Raw genomic sequence first — 24,026 nt, forward strand, 5'->3', positions numbered from 1 at the left:
TAGATAAAATAATAACTATAATACCGATCAAAAATGAACTTAACACAATAACTGCTGCTTACTATGAAGGGTTAACTTTTCTTTGACGCCACGCAGATCCTCCCATTGGCACACGCTGTTATTGTGAAAGGCCTGGCTGGAATGTGTGTACACACACGGAATGGTGAATGACATCAACGATTACGTCATCTAGTCACATGACATGTGTCATGTGACAGTGTGTCATGGCGGCCGCCAGCCGAGCCTTGTTAGTGCTGTTTAGGGATGTGCTTTGGGATTAAAAGTCTTTTTTGGAGTAAATGAAGTCTCTTTATGGGCCTCTCCATTGACTTAACATGGAGGAGCTTCACTTCGCGTGCACGCCCAACGTGCATTTTAAACAAATCACGGACATTACCGATGCGGCCGCGACCGGAGCTACATACTGTAAGTATTAATACATTTACTGTAAATACAGTAAGATTGACGGTGAGCGCTGTCAATGGCGTCATGTAGTCACCGATTTGAATGACGGTGAGGACTGTCAAGGGCAGCAGAACAGTTAAACGCACATCAAAAGCATAATAGTGTTCCTTTAAGGGCATGTCGTCACTCACCAGGTAGACAGCTCGCTGGTAGAAGGTGGTGGTCTCCAGTATCTTGTGCATAGTCACCGTCTCCAGCTCATCAGGATCCAGTTGCTCGCGCTGATAGGGCATTCCGTTGTACATCACCACGGGCAGTGGGCCAACACCAGTCTGCTCATAGTAAGCACGCCCTTCCTGGAAATGCAAGTATTCACTTATCAGCTGCAGGTTTATTGTGACTGTAGCATTACTTAGTATGGAAACCTGCAGCAGAAAATCTGTCATGCTTGATTACCCCCCCCCCCCCCCCCACACACACACACACACCTGTGCCTGTGACCCTGTGCCTGTGACGCTGACAACTGCTCACACACACAGACATCCAACAGATGACGCCAGAGCACCACCACACGAAGAGAGGGATTGTCAAGTTACTATAGCTAGTGTCTGTGTATGTGAAGGGTGTCTGTGTACGTATGTGTTTGACTAAAAAAGGAAGTAAAAATGGTAAAGATAGCTGGTACTATCTACAGTCGCTACTCAACTTCAGGGAGTGTTACTTGTTTAGAGTATGAGTCCTGACAAGTTGGACAAAAACTCATTATGGTGTTGTTTGGTAGTTTACTCGATTCCCCCTGAAGCGGATCTTATCTTTAAAAAAGTAAAGACAGCCAAACACTTCTCTTTGAGTAATGGAAAGATCATTCCGCTGACATGTTCCAGCTAAGAACTTTATTAGGTTGTAGCGACACTGGAGCGGAATGATGTAGAGTGAAAAGTGTTATTGTGATACTTGTACAAATCACAGTATCATCATGTGATTGGATGACCCGAAGGATCATAAAAAACCTTGAATGATTACTTTAGTGATTTCCCTGGGTCAAACCACATATTGACCGGACCATACAAGTCACCATTCAATGTGTTTGTGAACCCTTACATTACATGTTATGTTATACCTTGCGGTTTGTGTCGTAGCTGGAGTCATGTCCCAGGATGCTGCTGATCTCCACGTAGGGAAACTTCTTCTCCAACACCTTTACCACGTCCACAACGCTCAGCTGCCCTCCAGTGGGCACGCGGTTCAACATCTGGAGAGTGTAAGAAATGGCGTCAGCATTGTGACCTCAAGTACTGTATCTGTAATGTCAGTCATGTCATGTCCAATTTTGGGCATAATCCAGGCACACAGACACACCCGCAACTTCAACTTTGTATAGCAGATATATACTGTAGCCCAGTGGTTCTCAAAGTGGAGTCCGAGACTCAGGGTTCCTTGAGGTGTCCAAATGGACCCTTTTACATGTCAATTAACTCTGCGAGTGTACCAAATGGACCCCTTTACATGTCTGTAAACTCTGCGAGTGTACCAAATGGACCCTCACATGTCCATTTGGTTCCACTTGTACAATCCAAGAGTTATAATGGGAGTCCTTCAAAATGTAACTTTGAGAACCACTGCTGTAGCCTACTGTATATACTGTATTCCCCCAAAAAGTAATAATCCACACTCGCTATACAAGTGGTTCTCAACCTGTGGGTTGGGACCCCCTGGGGGGGTCCCCAAATTATTTTGGGGAGTCCCCAGATGATTAACTTAATGTGCAACATTGTTTTCTCAATCAACAGTAAACAAACCAACATAAAGTTTAAGTATATAGAGGGTATCTGCACGTTTCTAAAGTGACAATTTAAGGACTTTTTAATACCTCTAAAATGACAAATTAAACATTGGCCAAATTGTCAAATATTAGAGGCAGAAATTGTGAAAGTAGCCGATCTACATTATTTTCACAATAGAACCAACCGTGTTATACAAAATGTAATGCCTCAACTCTTAGTGCTCGTCAGGGTGGGGGGTCCCCAGTTGAAATATTATTATTTTGGGGGTCACACCCTGAAAAGGTTGAGAACCACTAACTGCTGAGGTCCCATGAAGTTAACTCACAGAGATGATGGCATCGAAGGCACTCTGGCTGTCGACCTCGTCACAGATGTAGTTGTAGGCACGGAGCATGGCCACGCCGGCGTCCTGCATGCCGTCTACATCCTCTTCATCTGACACCACAAACACCAGCCCGATCCTGAACACCGCACCACAACATTTTCATAACCTTATGTACTTGGGACTCTCCCTCTCGCTCTCATTATACAGCGTATAATTTAAAATGCAGAGGTGCACATACGGTATACTTAATAAATATTCAAACAAAGCCCGCCACCCAGGGAGTCCCTGCTGAGAGGCATCTGCCGTAGCCTTCCTTACCAAACTCATAAACTTGATTTAAACTAACCTACTATATCCGAATGAACTGCATTTGCATTTGCATTACATTTGCATTTATTTTAATTTATTTTGATTAATTTTATTTTCGTTGTAGCAGCGTTTTGAAGTGTAAAATACCAACTAGTCGACTCCAACACACAACATTCACACAGGCATACCTAAGTGGGATGTTGTTAGTGTAGAACATCTCTGCAACGCTCAGCAACTCTGCAGCGCTCTCATGGGTGGGGTCCAGAATGATCACCTGTAAACGCACACACACACACACACACACACACACACACACACACACACAGTTATTATTTTGAACACAGATTCAGACCCATTTGGACTGATGAGGGGTTGATTAATTAGGCATGGACTCACCAGATTGTGGAAGTTCTTGCGGATCTGCCTGATGACCCCAGGGAATGTGGGTCTGAGCAGCTCTTGGACGTTGTAGGGCCATGAACTGTACCGATGGTCTGTCTCCAAGTTGTTAATCCACTGCAGAGGACAGAGGGGTGGAGGAGAGGGGAAACTATATAAAAAGTCTGAAGGAGAAACTTTAACTTCACTCTTTGTTTGTTTTGTTCTTGTTATTTTGTGATGTTTTCTTCCTATGACTGTACCTCACAGTACTTCTCTTACACTATCTTTAATATAACTGCTGTGCTGCCTCTGGTACCTGAACGTCACCCAATAAAGGTCTATTCTATTTTATTCAACCGTAACACATTTTTATAATCCAACCAAATGTTTGTGGTGACTAGTAGGGACACTTTAATTCTTTAATGCAGGTCCTTCCCTAACTCTCTCCTGCAATTTCCTGTTTCTCTCGCTAACTAATAGAGGCTTGAAAATGCCCCAAAAAACAATTTTATGGAAACCTTGTGGAAAAGTGGAACGTTTGGCGCTAGAGGAAGGGAATTGAGTTACCAAAATAAATTGGGGGCCTCCTCTGGGGAGCATACCATGTGCTCAGCGAGTTTTAGAACCATTCGGTTTTCAGTTATCTTGTGTGCAAGGTGAAATTTCATCCTGGTAGTGAAACAGGAAAAGCCATTGTGTCAACAATATCAGTATGGGCCATGAACTAGTGAGCAGGAAAGTGCACAGCAAATTCCAATAAAGTATACAACCAGTATTTTTCAATATATCTTGGGGGTAAAGTGTGTGCAAGTGAAAATCTTGGTCTAATCCTGCTGCTAGGAGACATGGGGTCACCAAAAATCGGTAGGTGTCATCCTCTGAGGTTCATGAAGGTGCACAGACATGTCAAAACCAAAACCAAACCACCAGCAGTGTCCTTTAAGTGCGAGTGGTTTTACGTACATTAATGGCAGGGTGTCGGATGTCCACGGCGTAGTCCGAGTCTGTGGGCTGGACATTAAGCCTCAGGATGTCGTGGATGTAGGGTGTGTCGATCAGCAGGGAGCGCAGTCCCTCCATCACCCTGGCCTCGCTACGCAGCACCTCCAGTACACTGGAGCAGGGGAGGAGGAGGAGGAGGAGAAAGAATTACAATTATGTTTGTATAAGGGTGACAGGCTAATAATGCAAATAAGGCTGTCTGTGAGAGGCACCGTCACAAAAAGCAAACCAAGACTTTAAAATTTACATTCTGTAAAGTTAACCCATTAAATCCGGGAATGTGTCATTTTGGATTTTTTTTTTTTTTTGCTTTGGCAAAAAATAAAAAAGAGGCAGATATACAAGCTCACAGCGCAGCACAAAGGAGCTGCTGCCTGAATGTATGCGTGTGTGCCTTTGTAAATAGTGTGCTTGACTGACTGAGAGAAATATATGCATATTATGTGTTAATGTGTATGAGTGTGTGGGTGCGCGCCCGCACCTGAAGATATCCTGTGCATCCATATCTATGTGTAATCCGTTGATGAACAATGCCGACTCCCCAGCCTGCAACCCTAGCGTTCCTTTGAAGTACTACAGAGGGAGAAGAGATGAGACAACACATAAAGAAAATAAACGTTTTCATGCATGTAAACGTGCTCATCAAAAACCTCCACTCCCTGCCTGGTTCCAATTGAGGAAATCATCGCTGCGCTGCGGCAATTGCACTGCCGAAGCGTGTCAACTCACTAGTCAATTATACTGTAGAACTAGAGGCAGCATTTAAGACAGAGCAGTAATGAGGTGAGTCGACAGTTCCGAACCAGCAATGACGGCTTCGTTTAAAAGTCAGTTTGTTTAGAGCCATGAAATTTATAGTAAACAACTCTAATTAATAGAGAGAGAGGGCGCCTGTGTTTGTATGTGTGCGAGAGAGAGGATGTGTGCGTGTATGTGCACGCGCAGGCTAAAAAGAAGGAAAGCTCAAAGTCATCTAGCACAGTCAAATCTCATTACCAAAAGACAAAGACATCAGATTAATCATACTTCAGACACCGCAATTACACATGATTAACACAAATATTGCTCTTCCCATTTGAGCACTGCGTGCAAGCTCAAAGGAGAGAGTGACAGCGTGCACAGACTGCACACTTGTGATAGAGTGCCAGAGAGAGAAAATGTTGTGCAAGTCAAGTAAAAAAAAAAAAAACGTATATCCGTACTACTTCAATCAATAATAATTTCCCTCTGCAGGAGTGAATCACCGATTTTGTAATTAGGAGGCTTTACCGTTTTTTTCCTTGTCTGTACACAGAGATAACGCATGCTTGGATAGCTCAGATTCGTGGAGAAAGGAGGGAAAGGAAAGAACATGACAAGCAGTGGAGTGATTCCTCATTCCATTAGCGGGGCCAGAACCGAAAACACTGTTGGGTAAACAGACGTCTTTTCCAACCAGAAGCTGTCATCACAAAAGGGAGCGGGAAAGAATTAAAAAAGAATTAAAAACTTTAAAAACAGTCCACTCCACATCTTGATGGTTTTTTCGTTTCCAAGTTGTGGCTGATTGCTGTGGTTGTTTGGTATAATTACGCCATCCAAGGCATCCATTATCGGTTTTCATTCTTTATTTGATTGTGTTTATGAACTTAACAAACACAATTCTGGCCCAACCAGTAGCTGGGAAAACCTCTCTAAATACTTGACAGACAAGGAACAGAGGAAGCTAAAGGGAGTATAGAGGGATAAAGGAATCACACAAGTGACAGAGGGAAAAACATTTGTGTCCTTGAGAGACAGAAGGCTTAAAAATTGATGAGCGTCTTGTTTGCCGCTTCCCTCTTTAGTGGCCAAATATTGACAGGCAGGAGATGAATGGATGCAGGGAGAAGTGGATTTAAGCGAGGGTGGACTAACTGACAGACAGATACTGTAGATGGGTGGTGGATAGAGGGACAGATGGGTAGATAAACGACTAGATGAATAGATGGATGGATGGATGGATATGGGGCAGGATAGATAGATTCTCACCTTCTGGTTCTCCAGAATCTCACTGCGGATCTCTGAGTTGACCACTGTTTTGGTGAGGGACCTGAGGGCAAAGGGTAGGCCTGACCGTTAACACTGCAGAAGTTGTCAAAATAATGAGCATTATATTTGTGCACGCCAAAGTACCTGGCTTTAACGGGGAAGTTTTGGCTGAGGTCCCTCATGACATTGAGGGCTTCGACAGTGGGAGCAGCAAGTATACGAGCTGCTGTCTGGAAACTCAGATCTGAGAGATAGAAGACAGTGCAGAAAGAGGGGTGGGGGGGGGGGGGGGGTGGAGTATGTGATAGAGAGCAAGAGAGCGAGAAAGATAGAGAGAGCAAGAGAGCGAGTGAGGGGGAGAGAGCACAACGAAGCCAGGAAGATGTGGGTCAATGATGAGGTGATGTGAAGGATGGGATGAGAGGTGAATGCAAGGAGTGAAACATGAAAACAGTGAATAGGAGATAGAAGACAGATCAGAGAGAGCATACAAAGATGTTAGAAGGATATGAGTCAACGGTGAAATAATGTAGGATATGAGTCAACGGTGAAATAATGTATAGTGCATAATGAGAGAAGTATGGTGGTGTGTGGGGGCAGAGAGAGAGAGACAAACAGAAAAAAAATAACAGAGAAAGGGAGAGAGTTGGAGACAAGAGCCGTATTGATTGCAGCCAGCTATCTGGTGTAGTCAGTGGCATTACTCGATTGGTGGTGTGTGTAGCGAGTGGTTTTATAATGGTGCCTGTAAGCCAGTGTGATTATTAGCCCCTGGGGGGGTGTCTCTCAGTATAAACAAGCAGAGCTAATGAGGCCCAGTAGGGCTGAGGATAGTGATAGTGACCCACAGGACAGCCTGACACTAGGTTTCAGCTGACTGTCAAATGTCTTTGCATACTCTACACCTCCTGTACGTCACTCCCCATAAAGAAGATACAGCGATAGTCAGAGATAAGCAGGAAAGTATACCTACAGTATACCTACAATTAGAGGCGCCATCTCTGAACAACTTCTTTTTTGTATCATTGCTCCTCACATTGGTGAGTCAACCTTTCTGAGACCAGAGGAAGATCATTGGTGGTACACTGTCTGCATAGGCTAATAAAAGTTCTAGTTGCAAGCTAGAAACAATGTGCATCTCATCTGTGTTCCCTTATGGTTTACTTCAAACAACTGGCACGGTGGGACCCCCTGTGCATTCAGCCGGGGCGCCTGATGGAGGGGAAAGGAACTGGTTAGAATAGCGTGTTCCTTCCACGCGCTACGTCCAGCCAGAGAAAAATAGCAGTTTGGACTTCTCATGCTTAGAATGAAGCATGATGTCAGTCCGTTGCTCTCCCCAGTTTGGCAGAGGGAGTGTGCGCCCAGGATTACATTAGATAATTGACACCAGGTCAAAAATGGGTTACAAAAATCGTGGGTTAAAAAAAGAGAGGAAAAACAAAAAAGTAAAGCAGATGAAAAAGATAATAATAAGAACTTTAAAAACTGTCTCACTGAAGAGGGAGTATGTGACAGACAGACTCACCTTGCATCTGCCAGACTTTGAGAGGAGCCATGTCATTCGTGCTCTCCACCAGGTGTTTCCTCAGTTCCTTCAACTGTTCCTTCAGCTCTGGATACAATGTTCTAGAGAGGGGGGGGAGAGACATTGAGAAAGAACGGTATGAAGATCGATAGAGGGAAGAAAAGAGAGAAAGGTTGAGCAAGGAAAAGACAGATTGAAAGGGAGAGATATGTAAGGGAGAGATATGGAGGTAAAGATAGAGAAAGAGACGGATGAGAGAGGTTTCAAATCAGTCTTCAGGGGGCAAGTAGAGGAGAGAGGAGGTAAAGCTAGGCACGTAAACAAATACATAGTTCTCTGGATGATATATGAGTAAAATCTACAAAGGCCTACTGAATCACTTACTTCAGTTTGCCAAAAAGGAATCCTTGGACCTCATCCACTGGATCGTTCTCCCCTATCATTGTAGTGTTCCCTTCATCTCCTGAAAGCCCATTTAATCAATGGAAACCAAAGACAAATCCACATCAACGCTGTAAAATCATGAATTATAACAATGAGGATTTTACTGTGTCTGGCCATGTTTTTTCAATAGCTTTTTACATTTATTTTTAATATTTTTTTATTGTATTAAAATCTTTCAATTTTGATTATTAAAAATAAATTAAAAGGGTTATCGAAAAAACATGGCCATCTCACGTATTAGGAGGGTAGTATGAGTCACCAGAAAAATGGTGACTCTACTACTGGTTAAAATGGAGTTTGAAGTTACAATGGGTTTGTATAGGAACTAGAGGGTCGCGGCCCTTTGGGCCGCTCACATCTAGTTAAAAAAAAAAAAAAAAAAAACTATTGTGGGGAACTATTGTGGGGAACTATTGTGCCGCAGCGCACGTTTCCGGTCGGACATATTTGACCGGCGGACTATTTTATACAGAGGCAAAATATGAGGGTAATAACGAATACAACTGTATACAGAGGTTTGGAAACGACATCTTGCAAAGGTGACATGGGTGTTTGAATTTTTAAGCTATATTTAGTACATAATATGTAGTACATCTTGGCCAAGTGGTTTGGTATTTAAGTTAGCGATACATGACCCGGAAGTAGATCACTTACTCTTTTGTAATATAAAGATGGGCCCTGGATGGGGAGTGTCTGATAAAATGAATATCAGCACACAAGGCATCCATAAGTCCATCTAGGCAAAAGCGTTAAAAAGAAAGGTCTTTAGTCGCCTTTTAACTCATAGGAGGTCCACGACGTGCCAACGCGTCAAACTCTTTGATGTCTCCGTGTTCCCTCGACGCGTGGTACAGTAATCTACACTGCCCTACAAAGGCAGAGTGCAGTAACTACGTTTTCGAATTTCACCAAAAAATGGGTTTAAAAGTGTTACAGCTTATCAGCCAAATGAGATAAAGATATAAAAGTGATATTACACTGATTGTACATCTGTTCTTGAGGTAATTGTTCATCCCCCAATATCATGAAGGCTAATTTGACCGTTGGGCGACACAAATAAGTCGGTGTGTCCCAAAACGTAGTTACTGCACTCTGCCTTTGTAGTAACAGTAGGCTGAAGTTTACTGTACGAGGCACCCGCCTGTGAAGATAAACACTCCAATTCCCGAAATGCAATGGGGTATCACGTGACCGGGAAATCTGTTCCCTCGTAGAGGGCAGTTGTTATGCTGCTGCACAAAAGTGCATTTATCTCCGAATCTAACTTTTAAATCACGTTCATGTTTAAACGCGGCCTTCTCTAACGGCCGTTACAAAAGCACTGATGCCTGCGATTGTTAATTTTCTGTCCTGAGTGAAGAAAATAAACAGGACATACTAGGATTACATTTACTCAGATTACTTTTCCCCTGGAGTTCCCAAACAAGGTAAAAAAGCAGGTTTCCATGGCAACTGTGATAAAATCTTGAATAATCCAGGGCGGGCACCCGGTGTGTTAAACGCAACAACACCTCGCATCACGACCTTTGTGAGCTTGAAGATCTGCTATGTTCACTTTATATTTTTGTAAATACAAGTTCATTAACTCAAACTCTGCCATCAAAATACCCCTTTGTACCCCTTCTCTGCCATGCCCGTAGAACCCGTAAATGTAATAAAAATGAATTAAAAAACATTTTTGTATCGAAGCGCAACTAAAATAGGCCGGAACTAATGCTCCGTGATCGGTTTCTACACGGACACATTATTGAGCGGACAACTTTAACATTGGAGTCCCTGAACCGGAAGCGGAAGTCCGTCCTCTATTTTGGCCCGTTAACTTTCTGTCTGAACTCCGCGGCTTACAGATGGAGAACTTATTGATCAATTGAAAAAGTTTCAACGGATTTGAGAAGCTGATGGAATACGCGAACACACGATGCATAGCAGTGTCCGATAACGCACGATGGGAACTGGACGAGCGCCCACGTTAACAGGTAGGAGAAGCCGGCAGTGAAAGACATAGAGAAATTAACGGGCTTTACGGCCGTAAACTACGAATGAGTTAGTAATAGTTTAATCAAAAATTTTAAATAATCGTGATATTGCTTTGAAGTCATATCACCCAGCCCTAATGTGTGTATTTGTTTACCTTGAACCTGCGTGTCATCCTTTGCCTTGTACTCCTGATTTTTAATAGCAAGTTCCACTCCATACCCAGAAAGGTACACTTTATTCTCGCTTGGATTCTGGTGGAGAGGGGGCCATAGAAGGAGAAAGAGAGAAAGAGACACAGACGAAAGCAAAAATTTATATTTCTTTTTGACAGATCCATCAACACATTTGTGTGATTGTGTGTGTGTACATGCACACAAGTGGCACTGAAGATAGATAACGTGAACTGTTCAACCCACTGTAGCTGCATTCATTCACAGCAAAAAGAACAATGTTTCCAAACTGTATACAACTAGGCAAGCACTGCCAAGCAGGAATAAATGTTTGTAGTCTCCGGCTACTGATGTGGCCCTGCAATGGTAACTGATTCTCACTTGGCAGAAGAACAACAATTGTGGATGTTATGATCATTCTGAAGTGCGCAGGGCCAGCTGTTGTCTGCTGATTGTTGAGGACACTAAATGGCCCCCTGATTGCCCCCTCTGTTTTGAAGTAAAAGGAAGGAGCAGTAAGCGTTGCCGCCTCTCTTGTACGGTGGATGATTTCATGTCAGGCGCAAATGGGAAAAAATCATTTAGCATACTGCAATCGAAAGCCATAAGTCAATAATTTGTATAACTCTAATTATAAAGCACTTATTAAAACAAGGTTACAAAGTGTTTTACAAAAAACTGAAGAAATTAACAACAAGATATTTTGTATAATATTCTTTAAGAATACAAGCCTCGACATAGTACCGCCCTGAGCAATTATTGTTTGCATATAGTGCTTTGGTTGTGCAGTTGAACAATTGTTTTTATTTCTGTCTCTGTCCCTGTGCAACAAACTAGTAAAACAGAGCAATCAAATACTAACAAAATGTGCATTATCTTAGAAAAAGTAATACAAATAAAAAAATTAATTCAGGTAATAGAGAGGCCCAGACTTTTTCTTTTCCAATGAGCTCCCATTGTTACTTTGAAAGTTGACTGGATTAGTAACATTGTGTTGCTTAGTAAGTCAACATATTTTCCCTAAATGGAATTAAGTTTCCAGTGCAGACAGAAATTGTTTTACCAATCAGTTGGGAATCGAGATAAGATTGTAAATCACAGTCAAACCGCCGTACAGTGCAACCCAACACTTGAGGAGGACTGGAATCTGACTTTCCAAAAACACTCTGAGAGTTACATGCCAAAAATATGTTTTCAATCTGTAAAGTGTTTTGCATGTGCATTAACAATTTCAACTTGTGTGTAAATATCCCCTATTTGAGGTAAATGACACCAAAAACAATAAGGGGGTAAGACCCAGGCTAATGCAAAATACTGTACATAGGGAGGTACAAGTAAATATATCACTTACAGCCACATAATGGCGGAGCACGTATGTCGCTAGGCCTTGCTGCGATTTGGACAGCATGGCCTGGTGAAGACTGTAGAATCCTGCTTTTCCAATCTCAGCATACAGAATGACTACTGGAGCATCTGGGTTTGAATTCACAAGTTTGTGATCGCCTTTGAACAGGTATGGCTTTGGCCTGAAAGGGAAAAGATGAGAACGGGAGATGGTATTGGTATGTATGCGAGGTGGATAGCACACAAAGACAAACTCTAATGCATTATTAACACGTCTGCAATCCCATCATCAGTTTATAAATCCTTTGAAATGGGGTCTGATAAACCATCATGTTTCATCTGTGTGTACACAGCATATACTATATAATTTATAATACACAGCTGTGATGAATACCTTTCAGGGGCCGTTTCCAACAGAGATGCTAAGCCGTCAGTGTTGCATGTCTTTGCTCCATGGACACTAAAGAAAGCTGTGCAGCCCGATGGAGGCAGTTCATTGGCTGCTATCTACAGAAGAAACAGCAGCAGGTAGCCAGATCAATAAAACGTACGTATACAAACAGACAAAAATCTGACATCACATATCGATACACACAAACAAGCAAGAATAATGTACACCACTGGTTCTCTAATAATGTGGTCAGGGGGACCCCTAAGGGCCCTTGAGGGGATTTCAGGGGGTCCCAGGCTAAATAATTCATAGTGAATATTAAATAAATTGGAGGACCCTTATGGTTCTACAACTTGTGTATACAATGGAACATTGGTCCTTTTGGTTCTATTTACACTTGTAAAGTTAATTTAACACTCATCATTTTACATTGTTGACTGTGGCGCCAGTGATAGTAATCAAATGGGAGTCCACAACTTAGTACAATCCTTATATTTAAAAATCCTTGAAATTAAAAAGATTGACACACACACACACACACACACACACACACACACACACACACACACACACACACACACACACACACACACACACACACACACACACACACACACACACACACACACACACACACACACACACACACTTTAGTACCTGTTGGAAAGAGTATACTGTGGCAGAGTAGACTCGAAGTGAGAGTGCAAACTTCAGCATGTTAACATGGGCAGAGCTGAGCAAGGCACTGGCTCTCTTTACTATTAGGTCATAGTAGGCCTGGTCCGTATCTGTGCAGGAAACAGATACATTGTAGAAGGTGAGCAGTAATGCAGATGCAATGCAGACCAGACTACAAATTACATACGTATGTACAGCTCCTATCTAGTCTACCAACAACAACAAAAAAGCTGTTGGTTAGTTAAAATGATAACCTAACTCAACAGACCAAGACACAGCTACACTCATACTGTAGTGGACTGCGCGCATGGGTATCCCACAATACGACATATTCTGCATACATATGGCCCGCAACACAAGACAGAGATAGAGAGATTGAGGCACCACACTGGACAGACATTCAGTTTCTCTCTCTCCCTCTGTCTCTCTTTCCCTCCCTTTCCTCTTTCGCTCTGTCTGTCTCCTTCCTTCTCTCTTCTGTCTTTCTCTGAAAGCGCCATGTCATCAACATCACCTTTCCTCTCCTTCTAACCCATTCCACAGACTTCAGTTACCTTCAAAGAGAGCTACCTTTAAAAGTACTTATTTCCTCCCCCAAACATTGGTCGTGTTAGTTTTTCAAAAGATGCAATATAATCCGGGTCCCCGTTCACTTGCATTGAAGAACGGAAGTAGCGCAACGTTTAACTGTGATACAGTGCCATAATTTAATACAAAATGACCCGCAGTGCACACCGTCTGCTACTTTTATTATTTAAGCAATGTAAGCAAAAAGGAATTTCTGTCCCACGTCTCACATTAACAAGAACAATGTTCAGCATTTAAACGATCATTGTAAAAAAAAAAGAAAATAAACCAAATAAACTCTCTCTTTCTATAAAAGTTAAGAACTAAAGCAGCACAGTCTAACCCTAACACATTAATATATTTTATTATCATCATTGTTATTGTTTGTTTCTTTCCATTATTGTTATTTATTGTTCTGTGAAGCACAAGAGTTGAGTATTAAATGTGCTATATAAATAGAGTTTGACTGATTGGTTGCACAATGTTTCATCTCCCAACTTACATAAATAAAGATGATTGATTGATTGCATAACGTTTCATCTCCCTACTTCCATTCATTTAACTCGGGGCTTCAACTTTTATGACACAGTCTCACACAAATATTTTGCCTCATCTGGTGGAAATTTCCGCCTCATCCTATCAAGTTACTGCTTGCATCAAGTACCTCACCAAACCACGGATGCTACGCTCAAAGCTCAAGTGTTCACAAACAGGTCATGAACGCAGCTGCTTGCAGCGACAGAGGCTGAAAGTCAACACCAGTTTAGAGTGACAGAACCAGCTTTACCGTCATACTCTCCTTCTATGTTCTGATTAGCCTCCACAAAGTCCCAGAACTTCTCCTCGCTCTCCTCTGCCAGGAACTCACTGAGACAGACATACAGAGAGATCATAAATTGGTGAAAACATGACAGGTACATTTCAAGAGCTGATCTACTGTAGGTGCTTGTTGCCAATACGAACTAAGTGATGATTCATGTAAGGTGAAAGACATTGACATTGTTTGTTGAGGATTGCATCACTTTTAAGAACAGCTATTTTTTTATGGCTTGGCATTAGAATTAAAAAGTGCAGAGAGGCAAAAACATGCAACAAAAGGTCCCAGGTGGGAATAAAAAGCTAAAAGAAAACAAACATGGTGAGCTGCTTTTTTTTTTTTTTTTTTTGATTGATTGAAGAATGTATTAGAAGTTTGCATTAGAAAAAAGTACAGTTTCATGACAGCACAAATCACTGGTACAAGGTCTACTAAAAGGAGATCCTAGAAAGCCAAGGCTTATTCCCACAGGAACCACACTGTATGTATCTCATATAACATTGCATTGCTGCCGAGATTCCGTGTTGCTCAAGACACACATGAAAAAGGTACAGTTAAATAGCACAGAGAACTGTTAATGGCAATAATTAGTTTTTCTTCCTTTTTTTGGAGTGGAGCAAGGGAGAGAGAAGGGAGCTGAAATGGTGAAACAAAAACATATGATTGATTGATTCACTTCATGGGATCATTGGAGCGCTGAGTAAGTAGCTAAAAGTAAGTCGCTTATGGGTCTGTAACACTGAGATTGTACAACAAAGCCATACTGCTTTCTTGGGTTTAAAGTTATACTATGTAACTTTTTTTATAAAACATATCTTAAAATTGTCCTAACTATTAAATCGCTAATCTGCATCATCTGTATACGTTGTGTATACGTTGGCCAATCACATCGCAGATCATACACACATGATACACTACCGGCCAATTATAGTGCATCTTGCGTCTTTTCAGGAAATAGCTTGCTTCAACAGCTTTGTTTACACTGTAGCATGTAGCTCCCCAACCGCTGCTCGTAGAGGGACACGGGAGACCTTATTGAAAGCGTCTCGGCGAGGCGAGGCGGACGCTGTGGTCTGAAGGCCCGGTCCGCGGCGAAAAACGGCCGAAAAAAGCAGACGCGACCGCGGTTTGCTATACTGCTACAGACCACTAGTTGAGCAACTTACACAGTATAGCTTTAAATTCTATTAGTTGACCTTGTATCTGAACTGTACTGTTCTGTGCTTTTCCTATGCGAACTGCTAATAAAGTATTCAATCAATCAATCAAAATAATTTGATAAATTACGTGGTATGGGAATGGCATAGACTGGCATACTCGCCAATACCAGCATTTTAGGCAGTATCGGCAGCCTTTCCGATACTGGCATCGGTATCGGAACAACTCTAGTCAGTTTGTAGCTTCTTGTCTTTGGCTTCCCCATTGAAAGCTTTTTACAGTGCCGAAGTGAACACGCATAAGACGCACAAACATCATGTACCTGCACTAGAATGTCCGGTCTAACTACACATAAACCTGTTTGCCAGCCAACAGTGTTTGAATGACTGTACCTGGCCTCCAGAAGCAGAGGAGTAGATGCCCATTTTGTGGTGAGCGTGGTGGTAATAGCCTTGGAGTCTGCACTCCCATACACCACAGGCAGCAAGGGAAGCAGCAGGACCCACAGAAGCCACATCCTCAACCCTACTGAGAGAGAGAGAGAGATAGAGACACAGAGAGAGAGACAGAGAGAGAGCTACTTTAGTTCTTTCAAACAATCAAACTACGATACAACAAATAAAATAAAAAACATATCAACAAAAGTGATTTCCATATCTTTTACAGAAAAAGTATCCTGCACACCTTCATAGTCCCATATATTTTTTAAACAAGTCCAAGTCTCATCTTTTCATAGTAACAATACTCATGCTCTATCTAAATTCTTAAAAACTGACAGACAGATAAACAGATTTAGAGGATAATTTATCATACCCAAGTAGAGACTAGAGAGGAGCTTTAATAATGACATTTCAGCCATTTGAAAATAGCCGATCTACAAGCTCGCGATGCGACAAATTGTGAACTTGAAGATCTGCTATTTTCAAAATACTTTTATACATATGAAAACTTGAAATGGGAGATTCTACATAAATGACTACTTTTGGTACTTTAAAGTACATTTTGATGCCAATACTTTTGTACTTTTACTCAAGTACATTTTGACTTCCAGAGTTGTACTTGTAACAGTGTAACAGAGTATTTCTACACTGCAGAATTCATACTGAATGACTTTAAGTACTTTTTCCACCACTGCTATTATTATCAAGTTAGGATTTTCCGATGCACTTGCAGGTAAACAGAAGCACTAGAGACTTCATCCAATAGGAACGTTCAGCGTGGCTCACCTATCCAATGAGAACACCGTCAAGACATCCGGGATTGTTTCAATGACAATCCCCAGTTCCCCACAGAGAGCTGTCACACAGTGAGACAAGTCATACTCGCTGTCTATTTCTATTCTAACAATTCTAACAAAACGTTGAACTGCACAATCAATTTGTCCTTTATCCATTCGTCCTTTATCAGTTTGTCATCTCCTAGTTCCCGTCACATTTCACCATTAACTCATTTAACACTAAACAGCACTATCCAACTCGAGCTAACCGCTAGCTTTAAACGTTAGCAACGTTAAGAACCCTTCGTCACCATGCTCAGCTTTAACACTTTGCTACACCCAAGGAAAGTCTGACTGCCAGTGATGCTGTCTGTGAAACGGTAATTATCCTAGGTCAAATGAAAGTGAAAATGTTTGTATATTGTTAAATTTATGAATGAAATATCCTTACCGACGCCGGCTTCGGAGCTTCCCACTGCAGTCATGTTTCCTAGTGGTGGGGTCCTGTCACCCGGATAGGGTATTCTGCCGTTTCGCCTGTTCTAAAATGACTGAAATTCAAACTGTAGGTCAGTGGTTCTCAAACTTTCTCATGTCAAGGACCCCCAAATTGACACTTATTTCCCTGCGGACCCCACATTTGAAAAGATATCACAGGGACCCCTATTAGAGAAGATTTTTACAGCTCTAGCAGTGATTCCCAAAAATTTTAAGGTCCCCCAGTTTATTGTCATTTCTATCTCTGAGGCCCCAATATTATAAAATCAATGTTAATTTAACTCTGAGAGTATACCCATAAGGGTCCATCTGTCTTTTCAATGTTATATGAGATACACAAAGTGGTTCCTGTGTAATAAGCCGTAAAGCTTACTAGGATCTCCTTTTAGTTGACCTTGTACCAGTGATTTGTGCCATGAAAACTGTCATGAAACTGTACTTTTTTCTATTGCAAACTGCTAATAAACTCTTCAATCATTTGGTTAACTATCATTTAGCTGGGGACCCCGGCCCCTGGAACTCCCTCAAGGACCCCTGGGGGTCCCCGGACCCCACTTTGAGAACCAATGCTGTAGGAATAACAATAGGCCTATAATAGGCTATATGCTTTTATTCCCTCTTTTTTACGGGAGGGTGAGTGACACTGTATTTATAAGGTGGTAACCTGGTTACCGCCTTCGGCTGCGTATGGCGGTGTCTGTGTTAGTTTAAGCCCGTATGTGGGTATGTCGGTGTCTGTGTTTGTTTATCCCAATCAGGGACCAGCCACCAGCATTTCTGGCAACATCATCATTAACAGCCAATGAGGGACCATCATTTGGCCTACTTGTGGACAAGGCGCAAGTTGGCACCTCGACAGAGTGCAGTTCTTGTTCAGGGTTTTGCAGTCTTTTATAGGACAAATAGAAGCATTTCCCCTAAAACTATTCAAAATAGTAGGCCTAGGATACAACAAGCCCCAGATTTCAATTGTGTTTAAAGGCAGTAGCTCTGTTTATGTTTGCAGTAGGTCTGTCAGAGGTCAAGATACAGATAGCGCAGGAAACACAATGGTTTTGCTATGGTATGACCGGGGGCATCCACATAGGTTTTCTCTATGGGTGAAGGTTTTGTTATACAGCATGTGAGGGATGCTTTGTTTTAGGTGGTTATAACATTTTAATGCTCACTTCTTCACTTTCAAATCATGAATTTAGTGTCTGATTGCTGCGAAACTTTTTTCCCACTACTAGGCCAAGGAAGAAATGCCACCCTACATTTTTTAAATTGGCCACATGGTCGTGCAATAACAGTCAAATTTCTGTGAGCAGCTAATCTCCGGCACCATTGTTCCCATCAGCATAAAACTTTGCATGCACACTCACATTTTTTTACACTGGCCTGTTATAGCGCCACCAGGAGTACAAATTATCTCTATAGTCATGTGATGGCATGGCCTAGGAGGCTTTTAACAGTAGTGTATGGGAAATAGGCCTACCTATGCCTATATGTTTTATCTGTTTGTGGGTGAATAAGAGGAATATGCTGTAGGCTATTTAAATATGTGATATTTGAGGGGGGATTCCTGATGTCTGTCTGGATGTAATTTAATCTGATAGAATTCTTTAATTATATATATATTATATATATATATATATATATATATATATATATATATATATATATATATATATATATATATATATATATATATATATATATAATATACTGTATATGGTCATGAGTTCAAGGTCATGAGATCAAGGTCATGAGATAAAGACGTATTTGTCCCTCCAAATTTTACAGTCTGTAGCCCGCTTTGAAACAAATCATTCTGGTGCTATAACAGGCCGATTCACGTTTTGGCCTATAACTCTTGAACTGTAGGTCATACAATCAAATACATTTCCCATGAATTCCCCACATAAGACTTATAGTCATTGAAATGGGTTACGAGGGCAGCATTTAATTTCATTGGTTCTCGTCCAGTTATAGAACCACCATGAGACATTTTCTTTGTAGCCATGTGACCAAGACGTATCTATCACATTTCTCATATTCCATTCCAATTGGCTATGAATGGCTTCCAAAGTTTGTGGGGGTGGCCGTATTGCACAAAATACCACACATCATATAAGCCAAGGAAGAACTTCCATCCCAAATTGTTCAAATCTCCTCATGGTGGCGCCCACTTCCCATGTTGGCCTAGGCTATGACTCTTGAACTGTAGGTCTTACAATCAACATCTCTTTTCCTCTGGATTCCTTGGCTCACAACGCAACTTATAGGCCCTGTCTGTACCAGGTTATTTTCTGCCATAGGCCCAGTGTGTTTTCTTCAAAACTACTCCTAGAGATTCTGTCCAAAACTCACATACATCGGTACACAATATCTCTGAGGTCATGTGATTGTCTCCACCAGCCGAAGGCGGGGGGAGAGTATGTTTTCGCCCCTGTCCGTCCGTCCGTCCGTCCGTCCGTGCGTCCGTCCTCCAAGTTTGTTAACAGCCAAAATGAGCACACACACTCCATGCCAATTCAGAACCTCTGCCCCAGATTTTTCAAATGCAGTGATGTCATTACGTGCGCGTCCCGCGTCAAATACGCGTTCATGTCGCCCAGAGACGCATTCACGTCTTGTTTCTGGGGTCCCGGGGACGCGCCTCCATTATTAATCCATAATTTACCGCATCGCGGTAAAAGAAAAACATTAGCGATTAGCGAATCGCAAAGGCCGCGATGTTCTGCTAAGTAGACTTCCCAAGCAATATGGAGACGTTTACATTTTTGAAATCCCTTCATAATTGACTACGCAATGATCAAATCAAACCGTGGTGTCTGTCTTTGCTTCCTATTAAACCTGCGGAGAGGAGAGGAGCCAACTGTCTGTCTAACAGCACGTACAAGTTTATTTCCGTTCCAACAGAGTAGGTTCCAACGGAGTAGGCCTACTCCATAGCTACAGGTAGTGAATGTTCTTGTAATCATTATAAATATAATGTCCTTAAATCCTTGTGCATTGATTAAAAGCTGCCGTTTGTCATAAGCTGAAAGTGAAAGTGATTTCTGTGCAACGGTGGCTGCCCCTCCTCTTTCCCCCGCACACACAACTTTTGGTGTGTGTCTTAGGGTGCTTTTTTTTGCCTTGATGAAACTTAAGCAAGGCAGCGACATGCGGTACTTTCTTCCTTGACAATAATGAGAGGCAGACAATACCATTACTGACATTTTGCTGAATATAAAAACGTTTTATATTGCTAATAGCAAAGTAAAAGGGAATCTTTTGGAAACTTAATGGGTCTGTTACTCGGTGAACAAATGGAACCAAATGGACCTGTTCCATTTGTAGGCCTACTCTAGTTTTTTAAAATGTAATATAAATTGGGGTCCCAGTGATATAAATATAATTAAATGCGTGTCTGTAGCCTAGTGTATTTAGAAATCCTAGTTCTAAGTTCAAACATTAGCCAAATTGTAAAATAAATATAAGAAATAGGCAAACATTTTGAAAATAGCCGATCTACAAGCTCAGTCTTTAGACGGCCTTAATAACCTATTGTGGTGTGTAAAATAGCCTATAGAAAAAAGTTAAGGGTAATAATAATAATGGTAATAATAAGGGTAGTAATAATAATAATAATACATAAAAAAGTATCGAAAACGGTATCGAAAAAGGTATCGTATCGATTCCCAGGTATCGAAAAAGGTATCGTATCGATTCAGAGGTGAACGATACCCATCTCCGCGGCGTTGAATTTTTTTGGGACCCATAAAATATCCCTGGGACTCATCCGAAAAACTCTTCTGGGGTCCCGGGACTCATTACATTAAAAACCTATTAACATCACTGCGGCCCTGTTCTAGCCCCACCATGAGGCCGATGTTTGCAAAACACATTTCTGTACACTACTCCTACAGATTTTGTCCACCAGGAGGCCAATTTGTGCAAAACTACCTTTTGGCCAGTACTCCTACAGATTTTGTCCAAAAATCACGCAAATCGGTACAGTCATGTGATCGCTCCGTTTTGGACAAAATGCCTCAAATCACAAACGCAGAGTGCAATTAACATGAAATCGTGCACACATGTTCCCACTAGGCAGAGGAAGAATAACAGGCCAATTCGGGGTTTTACCTATAACTCCACCCATCAGTTTCAAACTTTGTAAGCGCTTTCCCGATAGGCCAAGGAAAAACCCTTTACTTGCATTTTTCACATCAGCCTTTTATAGCGCCACCAGGAGGCCGACTTATGTAAGACACATTTTTGGATATTACTCCTTCAGCTTTTACCCAAAATTAACACAAATCAGTACACAGTATCTCTACAGTCATATGATCAAGACGGATCTGTCCCATATTAAATATTCCATCCTGATTGGCTAAGATTGGCCTCCAAACTTTGCAGGATTGATCCGTTTCGAACAAAATGCCTCAAATCAAACACAGCGTGCAATTCGAATGAAATTGTGCATGCACATTCGCAAAAGGCCACACTACAACATGTTCAAATCAGCCTCATGGTGGCGCCATGAAAGGTCTAAGATTGGTGAAGAACACATGCCACCCTTTTCACATTGGCATATTATAGCACCACCAGGACGCGTGGCCTGGTGGAGACATGTGCTCGGAAGAGCACTTCTTCTAGTTTATAAGTTTGATTTTTCAGATTCCATGCATAGCCATGGCTATGACCAAAGTTTGCGGGTCCTAGTTAGGCAACCCGGCCTAGCGGAGACCCTTCCTAATTTGTTTGTTTGTTTTGCATATGTGGCACCCAGTTTATTCTCGTTTCTATATTGTGTTTTGTTTGTGTTATGTGGCTATCCAAGGGAGTCGGGACAATTTTAAAAAGTAAACATACTATCTCTGAGCCTATTTTAGTTTGTATGTACCAGTGATTTACCTTGTGTATATAGGTGGGTTTGGGTGATAACATTCAGTGATCTTACTTTTCCTATTACCTCTCTCAACACCAAATCAGTAATACAGGGGGCAAAGTTAAACCCCTGTTGAATTTAAAAATTCTTCCATTGCAGAGTAGACCTGGGAGTTCTAGGATTCAACCTTGAAAACTGCACTTAGGTTCATCCCTTTGGGACAGATGGGTAAATTGTTTGAGTGCTGCTTGTCAACCTGTTGTATGTTCATAATGAAAATATGATGGGGGCGACAGGAACAATCCCAGGTTGTGGGGACATGGGTCTTGCTTTTTCATTTACTTGCTCTGCAGTCTAAATTAAATTGGACAGCTGATGTTCCATAGAGAACAGCTCTGTGGTTTGATTTAACATTATATAAAAAAGCAGCACCATTAATTATCCCGGCTGGATCTGACCTTCACATTGAGGAACACACACACAAAGAATGCACAAATACACACACGCTCACACGCTCGCTCGCTCGCTCGCTCGCTCTCTCACACACACACACACACACACACACACACACACACACACACACACACACACACACACAGCCCGCAGGGCCCGTTTGTCTGTCAAGAAGGTGACATCTTCAGATGAATTATGGGAGGTGGCTGTCATCTTCTCCGGGGTCAAATACAAAATGGCCAACCTGAGGTGTGGTGGGCTCCATGTCCCCAGACTGCCACACGTCAGCCATTTTAGAGGTTGAAAGCCTCAACGGGGGACCAAAACGACCTCAATTAAACCTCCATTAATATTAATACATTTTGTCGTTTCACGTGAGTCGCCACTAATTAAATGTGTCCCTGTCTGCATAATGGGGGTCAGGCAAGGTCACCTACATGAAGCTAATTTAGTACATTACAGCCATTACCAATGCTGGGATAGCTCAGTGCATAAATACAAATACTAAATTAATCAAATTAATTGCTTATCGTAATTAGGCAAAACATATGCACTGTTTATTCAGCCTGACAAATTAGCAAAAATAAGTGATAACTTTAGGTATTAAAAGGCCTGTGACTGGTTTGTGCAAAGAAGCTTTCGTGGTTTTCCATCATTTCTGTATATACTGGTCCAGGTGTGTTTGTGTGTGTGACCTAATAGACATAAAAAATAATGTAGGCCTACTGCCCTTCTAATACCCCCATATTATTTATTGTTTGTCCGTGTTCTGGTTTGCATTCCACTGACCTTTCACCAGGATCAACATTTATGGGACTTTTATGAAAGCGTTAACAGGTTTGCATTGCATAAGCTTTTTATGAGCTCCTACACTGTCAAATTGTGAGTGTTCATTTTACTCTCAAAGTGTACAATTGAAGCAAATGGAACCATTATGGGAACTCTAAGAGATAAATGAACACTCAGGATTTTAGTCCCTCTCTCAGTCTCACTCTGTCTATCTCTCTCATACCAATCTGAGACTCCATCTGCAACACTCACTGCATAGCCACACTCTGACAAACCAACCACATCATTTCTGACCATAACAGGACTGCAGGATTCCTCAGGTTGGTCTCCCACTGGAGTCAGTCTGTCGGAGTTCCAAAGCATTGCCTGGGAGGATGGCCTCTATTGTTCATTTCTCTATTGTGCAGGCCTTCCTGGGAGCCCAATATCATTCAAGATGATTTGCTGTTGACCTGGAAGATTAGCTGAACCCTGGGTTGGGGTTCAGATAACAGGCAATGACTTCCATTTTAATCATATTTATTTCATTGCTGTGCATGTGCTCTGTTACTGTATAGTCTAGTAGTGAAATACATTTGTAATTATTCATATTTGTTTCATACACAGCATATTCAGCAATGAAGGTTTATGCCATGCCATTGTTGAAAAAGCCTCAAACACAGACAAAAGACCAACGCCATTGTGACCATTTGCTGATGCCAATGGGGCAATCCTCCAATGCTATAATAGCCTGGCTCTGAAGCATGCAAGGGAAGCACTCAATATGAACTTATCTGCAGAATGCCATGCTGAACATAAGCGATAATATTGTCAAAGCTTCTTTGTTTGCATGACGGCGGCATGGGACCAGAGATCTGAGAGAAAGAGTTGAGGCCAAGTTGACCTCCTAATAATGGACTGCAGCCAGGGCCAATACAATCAC

The 24,026-nt window shown here is 41.8% G+C and overlaps 1 protein-coding gene across 2 annotated transcripts in view; it reads right to left on the reverse strand.

Moving 5' to 3' along the window:
- Positions 1-17,016, reverse strand: part of uggt1 (UDP-glucose glycoprotein glucosyltransferase 1) — a gene marked incomplete at its 5' end in the record, with an annotated part of 36,784 nt that extends 19,768 nt beyond the window's left edge. Inside the window, 18 exons of one of the 2 annotated variants that reach the window (XM_080749974.1) lie at positions 597-761; positions 1,526-1,657; positions 2,515-2,650; positions 3,012-3,097; positions 3,220-3,339; positions 4,168-4,318; positions 4,688-4,779; positions 6,217-6,277; positions 6,361-6,460; positions 7,745-7,845; positions 8,129-8,207; positions 10,320-10,416; positions 11,687-11,861; positions 12,074-12,186; positions 12,728-12,858; positions 14,103-14,182; positions 15,683-15,818; positions 16,958-17,016. In XM_080749974.1, the coding sequence (XP_080606100.1) occupies positions 597-761; positions 1,526-1,657; positions 2,515-2,650; positions 3,012-3,097; positions 3,220-3,339; positions 4,168-4,318; positions 4,688-4,779; positions 6,217-6,277; positions 6,361-6,460; positions 7,745-7,845; positions 8,129-8,207; positions 10,320-10,416; positions 11,687-11,861; positions 12,074-12,186; positions 12,728-12,858; positions 14,103-14,182; positions 15,683-15,818; positions 16,958-16,991 (1,989 nt within the window). The remainder of the gene's footprint in view (positions 1-596; positions 762-1,525; positions 1,658-2,514; positions 2,651-3,011; positions 3,098-3,219; positions 3,340-4,167; positions 4,319-4,687; positions 4,780-6,216; positions 6,278-6,360; positions 6,461-7,744; positions 7,846-8,128; positions 8,208-10,319; positions 10,417-11,686; positions 11,862-12,073; positions 12,187-12,727; positions 12,859-14,102; positions 14,183-15,682; positions 15,819-16,957) is intronic. The other variant, XM_080749975.1, reaches the window with a different exon arrangement.
- Between the last annotated feature and the right edge of the window lie 7,010 nt (positions 17,017-24,026).

Source organism: Nannobrachium achirus, assembly GCF_963921795.1.
Source record: "Nannobrachium achirus genome assembly, chromosome: 20".
In the NCBI taxonomy this organism is placed as follows: domain Eukaryota; kingdom Metazoa; phylum Chordata; class Actinopteri; order Myctophiformes; family Myctophidae; genus Nannobrachium; species Nannobrachium achirus.